Genomic DNA, 13,339 nt, shown 5'->3' on the forward strand with positions numbered 1-13,339 from the left:
CCACAATCTCTCTGTGACCGCTGAGGATACACCGCTACTTCTGGACACAGATCCTGATCTAACTCTGGACTGCTTCGTGCCCATCGGCCTCCCTGAGCTGACCACCAGCATCAGTAAGTCTAAACCTACTACCTGTCTTTTGGATCCGATCCCATCACGGCTCCTCAAGGATGCTATTCCTCTGATCGGAGACTCTATATTAGGACAAATCAACCTGTCTCTGGAAACATGATATGCAGGCTTTTAAAACTGCTGTGATCATTCCGATACTTAAAAAACCTTCACTGGACCCGGACGTCTTAGGAAACTACAGACCGATCTCCAACCTCACCTTTATTTCTAAAATACTTAAAAGAGCTGTTGTAAGTCAGCTAAATGACCACCTGCATAGGAACAGTCTGCTCGATGCTTTCCAGTCTGGATTCAGAGCCCATCACAGCACAGAAACAGCACTGCTTAAAGTCACTAATGACCTCCTCATGGCATCAGACCATGGACTCGTCTCTGTACTCATTCTACTGGATCTCAGTGCTGCCTTCAAAACAGTAGATCATCGCATCCTGCTACACAGATTAGAACATGAGATTAGGGCAGGATTACAGGAACAGCACTGCACTGGTTTAAATCATATTTATCGGACAGATTTCACTTTGTTCATGTTAATGATGTTTCCTCCTCAGGTACAAGGGTTAATCAGGGTGTTCCACAGGGTTCTGTGCTTGGACCGATCTTGTTCACCCTACATGCTCCCTCTAGGGAACATCACCCAGAAGCACGGCATAAACTTTCATTGTTATGCTGATGATACCCAGCTGTATTTATCCATGAAGCCTGAAAAAAATGAAGCCGCTAGTCAGACTACAGGCTTGTCTAAAGGACATGAAGGACTGGATGACCTCCAACTTTTTACTATTAAACTCGGACAAGACTGAGGTCATTGTTTTTGGACATCTGGACCTCTGGATGGAATTACTTTGGCCTCCAGTATGACTGTGAGAAACCACAGAGTTATCTTTGACCAAGACATGTCTCATATTAAACAGGTCTCCAAGACCGCTTTCTTTCACCTGCATAATATTGCTAAAATCAGGAGCATCCTCTCTCAGAGTGATGCTGAAAAGCTCATCCATACTTTTGTCACTTCAAGACTGGACTACTGCAACTCTTTATTGTCTGGATGTCCACATTACGCCATCAACAGTCTGCAGCTGATCCAGAACACAGCGGCTAGAGTTCTGACAGGAAGCAGCCAAAGGGATCACATCTCTCCTGTTCTAGCGTCTCTTCACTGGCTCCCAGTGGACTCAAGAATACACTTCAAGATCCTTCTTCTAACCTACAAGGCTCTTCGTGGACTTGTTCCATTGTATCTGCAGAACCTGATTGTACCATATGTTCCTAATAGGACACTTAGATCTCTGAGTGCAGGTTTACTTGTAGTTCCTAGGATTCATAAAAGTAGAATGGGAGGACCAGCTTTTAGCTACCAGGCACCACTACTATGGAACCAGTTACCAATCTGGGTCTAAGAGGCGGACACTGCCTCCACCTTTAAGACTAGACGTAAAACTTTTCTGTTTAGTAAGGCGTACAGTTAGCCTTAGACTTTGTGTGTAGGGCTGATAGGTGTAGTTATAGTTGCCTCAGCCACAGGTATAACAGGTGTTAGGGCTGATAAAATCTTAACTTTTAGCACAGCTATGCTGCTCTAGGCCTACGTTGTCGGGGGCACAAACATGATCCACTGAGCAGTTTCCAACTCACCCTCTGACCTCTCCTCTACTCTCCTTAGTTTGGCTCATACTGGTAATATCGTCTCATACTATGTGTTTACTCTCTTCCTCGTAGTTTTGTGCCTGGCTCTCGCTCTCTCTCTCTCTTTGCAGGTCTCAAGACCTGCATACTGACCTGCAGTCCGGCCCCTGATCTCTCCTGTGCTCATCGACTTCATCAGCCCCTGCTGCTCATCTTTGCTTTGATTCCTATCAAATTACCATTACTACCTGTGGACTGACGATATATATAGATATCCATTATAATATAATCACTGTTTCATCTTGCTGTCATGTTTGCTCTGTACTGTATCACGTTTTCTGCATGTTTGCTCCTCTCTCTCTCTCTCTCCTTCATCCTCTCTGTTCTGTCTCCCTCTTTTCCTCTCTCTCTCTCTCTCCTTCATCCTCTCTGTCCTGTCTCCCTCTTCTTCTCCTCCTCTACCCGGCCGACTAGCAGCAGGACTGGTTCCTCCTTAAATAGACGGGTCCTGCTCAAGGTTTCTTCCTCTTAAAGGGAGTTTTTTGCTTTTAAGAGGGTTCAGGCTCTGAGTTTCTGTGAAGCACTGAGACAATTTCTGATTGTAAAATGGCTATATAAATAAAACTGAATTTAATTGAATTGAATATTTCTCTTCTGCAGCTGGTTATACAGCATGTCTATGTGTGGCATGATCTTGTGACACAATACTAGGAAAAAACAAAAAGCTTCATCTTCCAGCATTCTCACATAGCGGCATCTCTCTTCGTAGGGCCATCAAATGCTTCTCCATTCCGTATGGTCTGAAAACACTTCACTAGATCATCCTTGTGCTCGTACACTGTGTTAACAGGCTGTTGAAATTCCAACGTGTTGATGATGCACTTGGAAGTCGATGCACCACCACCTCATCAAGCACTGCTGTTCTCTTGCTCGATCTTGTGAAAAAAAGAAGCAAATCCTCCCATGTCGGAAAAAAAGTGACCTAAGTGATCTAAGGGATGCGAGGTTGCTTGTTGCCTTACCAGGTTTAACTGGTGGGCATAAGAGTGAACGTAGTGAGCGTTTGAATAGATGTCCTGTACCTTACGCTGCACTCCTCCAGTGGCACCCCTCATTACTGAAGCCCCATCATAGGCCTGGGCGATCAACTTTTTCAAAATTCAAAAAAACTCTCTTGAATGTTGTGGCGTTGGTCAATGTATCTCAGTACCAGGACTAGTTGACACCACGGCGCACAACTCTCCCTCCCCTTAAATAAATGGCAAATAGTAACGTGATGAAGTTGCACTCACTCACTACTGTTGGTACTCACCACAAAACTGAGGCACAAAGCTGCCTCCTGTAGCTGTGTGCCTCGTTCTTTTTCTCTGATCCTTCAGTACTCCGTGTTTAGTCAAGTAATCACGCTTGACATTATTTTCCCTTTGGACGCCGTTTTCTTTGCACTTCAGGCAGGTTCAATTCCCCAAAATATCCTGCTGTGTCAATCTTTGAACCTGTGGTCACCATTCACTTTTTGTTTTTTTAACACCTTTGTTCACAGCCGTACAAATCTCTGAGCTGCACGACACAAAATAAATAATTTTTTGTTAATATTACTGTAGTGTTATTCAGCAGAATATTGTGGGTAGTTTAAATTTATATATAAAAAATAAAATCTTATATTTATAAAAAACATTTGGGCTGGATCATATATGTTTTGGACATCTTGGTGTGGGCCAGATAGAACGTTACAGCGGGCCAGATTTGACCCGTGGGCCTTGAGTTTGAGGATAAAAGAGTCCACAAGGTGGCGACAAGTCACTGCACTACTACTAGCAGCTAATACTGCACACAATCATTTGTATATAGTTCTGTCATTACTGTTGTTTTTCAGCTCACTTAGATATTACTAATACTGCTCTCCCTTATTTTGCCTCATCTTGTTTATATGTCATACATCATCCTCCCATACTGGTACTGACAGACCTCGCATTGTCTCTAGCTTGTAGTAATGCTAAAATCAAACAGTCCAATCAATTCCTATATTACAATATTATTCAAATATTTTCACATTTCTCACAGGTGTGGCTCCTGTATAAAATGAGGTAAACAAAAAAACGTCAAATTAAAAACACAGATGTAGAGCAGACCTGTTCATAGCATAAGGGTACATAGGACTGAAATATCTGTATGGAGGAGATCAGAGGAGAGAGTCTGTCGAACCTAAGCATCAATTGTGTACTTGAGTCACCTTTAAACCTACACACAGAAGAGCAGAAAAAGTTATGGTCTACTGTGAGCAGGCCTGATCGTAAAGTCTGACAGCAGCAGGGAGGAGCGCTCCTTCACACAGTGCGGATGGTAGTGTTGGGAGGTTCGACTCGTTACTGACTCGATTCAGTTACTCTCAAACCCTAATGTGAACGAATCTTATTGTGAGTCATTTAGTTCATTTTTATAGCCGATGGCGCATGTTCCTCTGTAGTATAGTGCCGCGCATTGATATAGGTCAAGCGGCGACGTGCATTAGGTGTGAAGCGTTGTGTGTTGCTATGGTAACTGGAAGTCTTGCGTGAATAAACAGAACTGAAGAAGCCTTGGCCGCGGTTCTCAAACACTAAATACTGAAGACAACATGGTTTGCTTCAGCTGACAAAGTATAATACACAACTACCACAAGCAATTCAAAGCATGTGAACACATAAGAGAGCAAATACACACCACAATAAAGCACCTGTTTTTTTTTAAATCAGGAAAACGGCACAACGCACTATTCTCACGGGCGGGTCTTATTTTGCTGCTGCTGGTTTATCTGTTAATAAAAACCGCCAGGCTAGGCCACACACACCACACCAAAATCCCAACAATATTTACAAAAACACAGAGGAGCCAGAGATCGATTGTTTAGAGTTCACGCTGTGTTGCAGGCAGAGCTCAGGTGATCAGCTCCGCACACAAGCAGCGCGACACAACCGGTCTTTTTCCACAAAGCTTCTCCCCTGTACCCCCAGAGTTTAGTGCAACCCGATCAGTTCCCAAATAATATATACAGAATATTTATAGTTCAGAGTTCGAGAGAACGGTCCAAATGAACCCGTGTCCCTCCGTGAGGACAAGATCAGCAGTTCCTCGGTGAGACGTCGCTCCATTAAAAAAAAGAATAAAACGCGATCTCACCAAACTCCAGTCGTTCGGGTAAATCCTTTTTAGTCCTGGGGTAATCCACTGTCTTTGGTAAATCTACATTGTCCGTAGATTCCACTTAGATCGCGGTGAATCCAGCCAGGGAAAAGGTCCACTCGTCCACCTGTGCCTTCCGTGTGTCTCCTGAGTTCCCCCCGTGTGTCCTCCGTAGAGACATCTAAATGTTCCGCACAGATATCCCACACCTCCGCAGCGTAGATTGGCAGGTGACAAATATACATACATGACATTTATATGTGATGAGAAATAATAACCTCTTTTCTCTCATTTCTAAAACAGCCATGAACGAGAGTGTGCTGCTTCCCACACAGCGTGTGTGGAGCCCGTCACGTGACAGATGAACGAAGAACGAGAACGAGAAGGAATCCACAGCTCTGATCTGTGCAGCCTGAGCAGCCTATCGCATGACAAATGAACGACGGACGAGAAGGAGAACTGCTTCTTACACACTGGTAAAGTTAAAAAATATTTATCATTAAATGAACACATATGTGCAGCGGAGAGGATGAAGTACAGGAACTATTAAAGTATGTATTATTATATTTTATTATTTAATGGCGAATAACACTAAAACATATAATTTTCGAAAGCATTTATATACAGACACACTTTACATTATATACACAATAACTCTACACATCAACAAGAACCAAAGACCACTAATTAGTTATGATAGCGTATGCCGGTTGTCACAAATGAAGGAGGTCAGATATCAGATTCATTTCCTTGTTTGTTTCTCAGTACACAGCCCCGCAGCTGAGCTTCAGCAAATGAGCAATCTATGAATGATCTGTGAACGATCCACGAACGATCCGTTCGTTTGCTGATCATTTGCTGCTGGTCAGATGCCACACAGCCTGAGTGGCTTGGTCGTCATGTGACAAAAGAACGAAGATCCGGGGGCGACTCGTGAACGAATCATATCTGTTTCCTGTCCTGCCAACTGAGCTTATGCGGCTGCCTGCCATGTGTGCGAGAGAACGAATCGCTCACTGAGACATTCTGGGTTGATGTCCAGTACTAGACCTGTTCGTTTTATCTTCTGTGCAAGACTTGTTGAGTTCATCTTCAGGCCTCAATATCCTGAAAAAGAAATTTCTAATCCTCGTCAGCAGTGTCTTCTGGGTTTTATTTGTGCTAAAACCTGTATTTTCTCTGTCACTGCCTGACTTGTGTTGTTGACTGTGGATTTCTTGACTGTACTTGTTCGGTTTATCTTCTAGACAGGACTTGTCAGTTTTATCACCACAAAGAGGCTTGTTGGGTTTATCTCCAGGTCTAGCCTTGTCAGGTTTATCTCCAGGTCTAGACTTGTCAGGTATATTCCACGTCATCCTCTTCAGAGTGGACTTCTCGAGTTTCCCTTTGGGTGTACTGTTGTTTGTGTTGTTTGTATTAGTGCCAATGTTGTTTTGACCAACAAAGCTGCAGGAAGTTGAAGGTGTGGGTTCTTCAACATCTGGAAGTTCACTTGGGTCTGTGGGACTCTTGTTAGGAAAGTGTCTCATGGTCAAAAACTGGTGCCCCAGAGCTTCTATGGGCGTGATTCTCTTTGCAGGATCTGTGTGTAACATCCTTTTAAGAAGGCTTAAAAATGCCCTATTGTCTTTCCACTTCTTGACTGTTTCTGGGTCTTGGCGCATCTTGAGCAGATCATCCACACAATGAAAGTCTTCAGAAATACCACCATAGTCTTCGCTGTGCATACTGTTTGTGGTCATGTATTCATCCCTGGTTTTCAGTTGCCATGTGTGCTGCTTTCCATGTTTTTTCTTCCAGAAAAACCTTTTAGTGTACATCCCTTTATCCAGCACATGTTTAGCTGGCTGACCTTGCATCTTTATAATGATGCTTAATTCCTCAAATGGATCCTGGATAGGAAACAGATGGGAGTTTATATACATGAAAGCCGCCACACATCCGAGAGACCACATATCCACAGCCGTGGTCACTGGGAGGCCCAAGGTTACCTCTGGCGCTCTGTAACCAGTAGGTTGTATGTGGAAACCTTGCTCTATTTCTGACACATCAGAGGCTAAACCAAAATCAATCAGTTTCACCTTTAACGGCTTTTCATGACTAAGCATTATGTTGTCTGGTTTGATATCCAAATGTACAAGACCAATGCTCTTGAGTGCATTCAAAGCCACCAGGGTCTGGTGCAGGATTACTCGAATCTCATCCACAGGTAGGTATGTGTGGTTTTCCATGTAGTTGTGTATATCTGTATTTAACTTTTCCATTGCAATATAAGTGTAGCTGCCTTGCTTGAAATAGCCATAACACTTTACCAAATTGCACTTGTCCGGATCCAAACATCTGAGTTTCTTCAAAACGTTGATTTCCCTCATGGCCATCGATCGATATTCTTTCCTAATACATTTTACTGCCACATTTGTCAGACTGGGAAGCCTGTAACCATTCAACACGGTCCCAAAGCTCCCCTCTCCGATGAAGTTTGTGAGTAAGTACCCTGACATTTTCTGTGTTTTAAACACACAACGGTTGTTACGCATGACATCATAACTTTAAGGATGTCATGACAACCGATGATATTCTAGAATTTTCTCCTAAAACCATGACAACCATCAAAACACAAGAGTCCTTCAAATTACAAATAACATGTAATTGGCTTGTACAGCACAGCATGGCATTAAATCATTGTGTAAATACTGACATGTGCCATCAACAGGGCACAGCAGGAAACATGGGTAAAACAATAAAATTATTATTAAGTTATTAAAATATTCTTGTACACCTACAGTTTAAATTTAAAGTATGTGTTTAGTATGTATTTAGATTTTTCTGCCTAAGTTTACAAATACTAGAACTTATATACCTGGGGTGATATTAAAGGCAATTAAAGCAATGGTGTGAGCTTGCAGGTAGTGTTCACCTTCAATCCACGATCAGGCTTTTTAATTTATCTGTCAGAGCTGTGCTCACTGACCCAGACTAATGCATCATTTCATGTGCATGGGGGAAAGGTTGGGTTAACACCCCAGCCTGTATCTTTCGAGAAATAAAACCCCATTAAGTTACAGAAAGCTGGAGGGCTCCAGCTCAGGACGGGAGGTGAAAAAAAAAAACACAGAAAATCGCAGATTCACTGGCTATTAAGTCTGAAGGAGCTGCAGCAGATTGGCCCCATATGCAAGCATTTGGACAATTATTTATAACACACAAACAAAACAACCACAACCTTTGTCCTGACGTCAGTGCCACTATATAAGTATCCATCCTCATGCAGTTTCTCTTGCCAAGTTTGCTTGTGCCATCTCTCCCTATCAATACATTTATTATTTTTATTTTCAATAGCCAGTTATTTTTAACTGCTAGACTGCTTCTCTGCCTTTTTCACCATATTGCAACACAACCACGACATGACACACACACACAAAGCAGTGTTTCCCCATCCTTGAAATTAGGGAGCAGCCAACCCCTCCAACTTACCTTATTTACCTTATTTACCTTATTTGCACGATGACATGTGGTTTCTGTCTCTACATGGTGGTGTTTTTATAATTCACTGCTGCTGTCTGCACACATGGGCCCGGTGCGCATATACACAGATTGTCATTTTAATGTGTTTAATTTGTTTGGCTCTCAGCATATCACTAAAACAATATATATACAAAGCATAAACCAGTAAACTGAACATGATTATTGATGAGTTACATTTTTCCAGCAGGTACCAGAGAAACAGTACCATTGCACCCATGATTATTAGACCAGAATCTTGCATGTGCGTGTGAGATGAAATCAAACGTTGACCACAAAACAAGTCTTAATTGAGAAGAAACAAAAAGATTCTTCATTCTTTGGTGTCCTTTCAAAGCTCAGTAAAGCTGGATGTTGTATATAGCATCTCTCCACTGTATACTTCTTGTAAATCATGTCATGCCTTAAGAACTGTTCCTGTTGCCTTTCCACCACATCCAACCAGTTTGACCGTTAACACAGAACCTCCGCTCACTAGACATGGTCTCCACTTTCTCAGGTCATCTTTGCATGCCTGTCTGCACAAATGCACTGAGTTTCTGTGTGTCTGATAATCTGTGGTAAGATTACATGTTAGATTGAAAAAAGATTACAGATGTGTTCCCTTTTTGACTGTCATGACATTAATAAATACAAATAAAAAGAGATGTGCATCATTTGATTATTTGTTGATATCATTATTATTAGCCATGCACAAACTTACACTAACAGCAGCAAGACCCAGAAGCAGACTGACAGCTTAGGTTGAGGGTTTCTTTAATGAACTAAACGACAGCAGAGGAGGCAGTTGTGGGCAGGAGAGGGAGTCCAGATGAGGTCCAGGTGTACCAGCAGCCAGCACCCAGGAAACCACGCCCAGCCACTCTGAAACAAAAACACCTCCCACCGAGAGGAAGAGCATAGATAGCAGGCATAGGCATAAGGCCATAAACACAAGATCAAAACATAACTCCAGTACAGTTATGTAGTGGATGAGCAGTGTGCTGTAATGAAAAACAGTTCTTTTGTATAGTCTTCACGGATAGTGAGTCAAGGTTAATGAGTTTGAGGGGGATCAATTTATTAATTGTAACATTTCTAACACCACCACACATAGGTGAGAGAGAGACAGAGACCAGGAAACTGAAGTAAACACTCTAAGTTCAGTTCAGTCATACAAAGAGTCTGTGTTTCACAAAGTGGTCAAACCTGTACCATCAAATCAAAGAAGCCATGAGCAGGAACAAGGGAAACATCACCACACCTTTGACTTTATGTAACAATCATTATCAGATTAGAATTTTCTAACAGATGTTAAAAAGTCACCCTAATAACTACATGCCAATGCATCAACATTTGAATAAATCATTCATATAACTGTTCAGGTTATATACATATAAAATACATAAAAAGACATTTAAACAAGATGGCAGGAGCAAGGTGAAGCCAGGACAAAGGAGATTCATGTTGGCAGGTCTGATTATTTATAAGCCGTGGGCAGCTTATAAATTGTCCAAGTGGAGGACAAGACAGACCATGAATGATTTTAAACATTAAAACATAAAAATGTTTTACCCATAGCGTGCATAAAGCCCTTTACAGACTCAAACTCTCCCCGCCTACACACCTACAGTGAATACTTGCAGCTCCGCCCTGTGTACTTCCTGGGAATGACATGTATTACAGGTTTACCTTGAAATGAAGACAACTGATTGGTTTATACTGCGTCACCTAAAGTGTTTTGATAGGTCAATGACAGCTGATGACAGCCTAGTGCTTTGTCTAACAAATATCAGTGTAGATTAAGGTGTTGTTGCTGCTCACTCAGTGGTTGTTTGAGCAGGACTCCAGTTTAAGTACCTGCTAATATTCTGATTTATCCTTTTGATGGTGCTGTATGTAACTAAGTAGAACTCGCTTTACTATGATTATTACTTAGATTATTCCTAAATCAGGTAGAATAGGTGGAGATTTTTAAATATGATGATCATCTGTTGATTCTTTTTTCAAATTCTAACTTCCTATACTTTCCTTCAGTTGCCAATGGCTGGTCTACCTTCTTCTGAGCCACTCGCAGAAGTAATTAAAGAAGTACTCCAGAACAGTGATCAAACCCTGGCTGTAGAAAAGATCAATGAGTTTTTAGACAAGCAGAACAACATTCCACTCAACATCGCTGTCACTGGAGAGTCTGGCTCTGGTAAATCCACCTTTGTTAATGCCTTCAGAGGCATAAACAATGGAGATGATGGAGCTGCACCCACTGGTTGTGTAGAAACCACCACAGAGGTTACAGCATACCCTCATCCAAACTATCCTAATGTGGTCTTATGGGATCTCCCTGGTATCGGCACCACCAAGTTTCCAGCTAATAAGTACAAGAAGCATGTTGGACTGGAGAAGTATGACTTCTTCATCATCATCTCAGACACTCGCTTCAGAGAAAATGACGTCAGACTGGCTAAGAAGATCAGGAAGATGAAGAAGAAGTTCTACTTTGTCCGCTCAAAGATCGACAGGGATTTACAAAGTGAAGAAATTACGTGCAAGAGTAACTTTGACAGAGAGAAGACTTTAACCAAAATCAGGGACAACTGCATTCAAGGTTAGTTCACACTGAGGACATGTTCCCACCTGTGATGGTGTTCGCCATCATGCTCACACAACCCTAGCTTCCAGACTGCACACACTCACACAGTCTAATGTTGTGATCTTACAGATCTTACTAGAAGCAAATTTAATGTTGAGTTTCTATAGTCACAAACACTCTTTCTCATATGACATAATATTAAATACAATTTCCTTTTTTCATTCTGACCATTATGATGGTGTATTAAGGCCAGATGTCTTTACTAAGATTTGGTCCTTAAGTCCTTTTTAATGAGCACAGTGACCACAAACAGACTGATTTAATTTTATTTTTCTTTTCTTTTCTAACACAGGTCTTCAGAAAGAAGGCTTTGAGTCTCCACAGGTCTTCCTGGGGTCCAGCTTTAACCTCCATGACTTTGACTTCCCTCAGCTACAGGAGACATTAGAGACAGAACTTCCTGAACACAAAAAGGATGCTCTCCTGAGAACCACACCCATCACCAGCCTGGAGATCATCAAGAAAAAAAAAAACGCTTTTAAGTCCAAAATAAAATACTATGCTGCTGCCTCTGCAGTAGGAGCAGCTGTTCCTGTTCCTGGTCTTTCTATTGCTGTTGATGTAGGCATACACAGCAAAATCAAAAGTGTTAAATTCTCAGTGTTGGTGTTGGGTGTCAAAAATACAGAGTCATTTCAACACTTGTTTAGTTATTTCAACTACAAGAGAGTTATTCCTTAAAAAGAGTTAGTGTTGATCCTGGGAGTCAAATCCGATCAACTCTGTTCAGTGTTAATTTCAAAATCAACTCTGAGTGAGCCACAAATCTAACGGCTCTGTGACGTATTTGAGACTTTGGGAGCGGCAGGAGAGCACCTGCAAAGGACTACTCTCTTACTCTCCTATTTCTTCCACGTCAACTGTGAAGAGCTTTCTCATGTAAGTAAACCAAACACAATATGTCACATTTAATGACATTTTCTGTGTAGTAGTTTTTAGGAGGATAAGGTGGGCCGGTAGTTAGATATGGTTTGTTAGCCGATTCACAATGTAAAACCGTGTTACCTAGCTAGCTAAGTAAACGTTATATTATTAAAGTGAAGTAGTATCATTACATTCGCCTTTCTGTCCCTCCTCAGCTCCTGTAGCCCCTCCTGCCCTTCCCCCACATTGCTAATATGCATTGCTGGAGGTAAGTCGCAGGAGGGATCGCTGTCATTAAAATTATTAGCTTGTGTTGTGAATTGTATCATTTAAGCTAAACACTTTAATGTGTAATAATGGTCTGTTGTCATGGAGTGCTGTCCATTCAGTTTTGTGTTGTTTTGACAGTGCAGACGAACATTTTTCAAGTGTTTTATGCTAGGCGTTTTTAGCGCGATTTACCATGCTACGCGCTAGTAAGCTACACATGACTGATGCAGTAAAGAAAAGTGACTCTTTTGTCATGTATATTAATATATTTTGTACTTTCAGGAGCAAGGAATAATGCTAATTATAATAACTGTTTTAGTGTAGTGACATTACTCAAGTTACACAGGTGGAATGAAAATTGCAGCTGACTGCAGCGTCAGATAAATTGTAGACAATTCACAAATGTTCTTTGTTTTCTTTATAGTACAACATGTTGGTGAAGGTGAGATATGGAGAAAGTCAGAAGTATGTCAAAGTGGCTGGAGGGCTATGAAGACTTCAACACATTTCTTCAGAAAGGTTGGTATCACATAACTTGTATTATGTTCTGTGAGAATAGAAATAGAAGAAACCAGTTTCTTTAGAGTTCTACATCTAATACTTTCTCAGTCATAGAGAAGCTAGGTCTTCCACTTGAGGCAGAGCTGCACTTGACAGATGAATCAGGGACAGAGGTGGATGCAGATGTGTTTGAGGAGCTTTTGCAAGCAGGGAACCTTACAGTTACAGTGTCCACTGAACAGTCAACAGGTGAGACTTAGCCAGGGAAACGGTGGATCACTAACGACGAATATTGTGGAGGACTAATTATTTTGTCATTGTAATTGTTTGTATTTCTTTAAAATGCATTACAGTTGTCCTTCATGAGGTTTTGGAGTCACCTGTATCAGACATTTCATTCTTGAATGCATCAGTGTCAGACTCGTCGTCCTCTGCTACTATCCTCAGATTCCTCAGATGCAACTGTGATTGTTAAGACAAATGGAGGGAAAAGAACCCATGCTGATCGGGAATCTGCGAAAGGTGTGTGGCCGCCTCCCCTTTTATAATGAGTGATATATCAGGTTGTTCATTCTCAGATCCTGTGGTTTTGTTGGTGGAAAGGCTAAATTCATTCATACCTTTCTGTTTCTA

The 13,339-nt window shown here is 41.6% G+C and overlaps 1 protein-coding gene and 1 long non-coding RNA gene across 2 annotated transcripts; both read left to right on the top strand.

The window, feature by feature from the left end:
• Positions 1 to 10,223: 10,223 nt before the first annotated feature.
• On the top strand, positions 10,224 to 12,159 carry LOC114427844 (interferon-inducible GTPase 1-like). Its single transcript, XM_028396051.1, has 4 exons — positions 10,224 to 10,273; positions 10,459 to 11,026; positions 11,364 to 11,632; positions 12,151 to 12,159. The coding sequence occupies exons 2-4, from the start codon at positions 10,465 to 10,467 to the stop codon at positions 12,157 to 12,159; spliced, it is 840 nt and encodes a 279-aa protein (XP_028251852.1). The 5' UTR covers positions 10,224 to 10,273; positions 10,459 to 10,464.
• A 2-nt stretch (positions 12,160 to 12,161) lies between these two features.
• Positions 12,162 to 13,170, top strand: LOC114428091 (uncharacterized). The gene is made up of 3 exons (XR_003669514.1): positions 12,162 to 12,203; positions 12,630 to 12,724; positions 13,060 to 13,170. It is a non-coding gene; the product is annotated as an uncharacterized LOC114428091 (long non-coding RNA).
• The last annotated feature ends 169 nt before the right edge of the window (positions 13,171 to 13,339 follow it).

This window comes from Parambassis ranga, chromosome 22 (assembly GCF_900634625.1).
Source record: "Parambassis ranga chromosome 22, fParRan2.1, whole genome shotgun sequence".
In the NCBI taxonomy this organism is placed as follows: Eukaryota; Metazoa; Chordata; class Actinopteri; family Ambassidae; genus Parambassis; species Parambassis ranga.

Coding starts and splice junctions, on each gene's coding strand:
- LOC114427844 (XM_028396051.1), top strand. CDS start 10,465: ATGGCTGGTCTACCTTCTTCTGAGCCACTCGCAGAAGTAATTAAAGAA. Junction 11,027..11,363: donor CAGGGACAACTGCATTCAAG/GTTAGTTCACAC, acceptor TTTCTAACACAG/GTCTTCAGAAAGAAGGCTTT.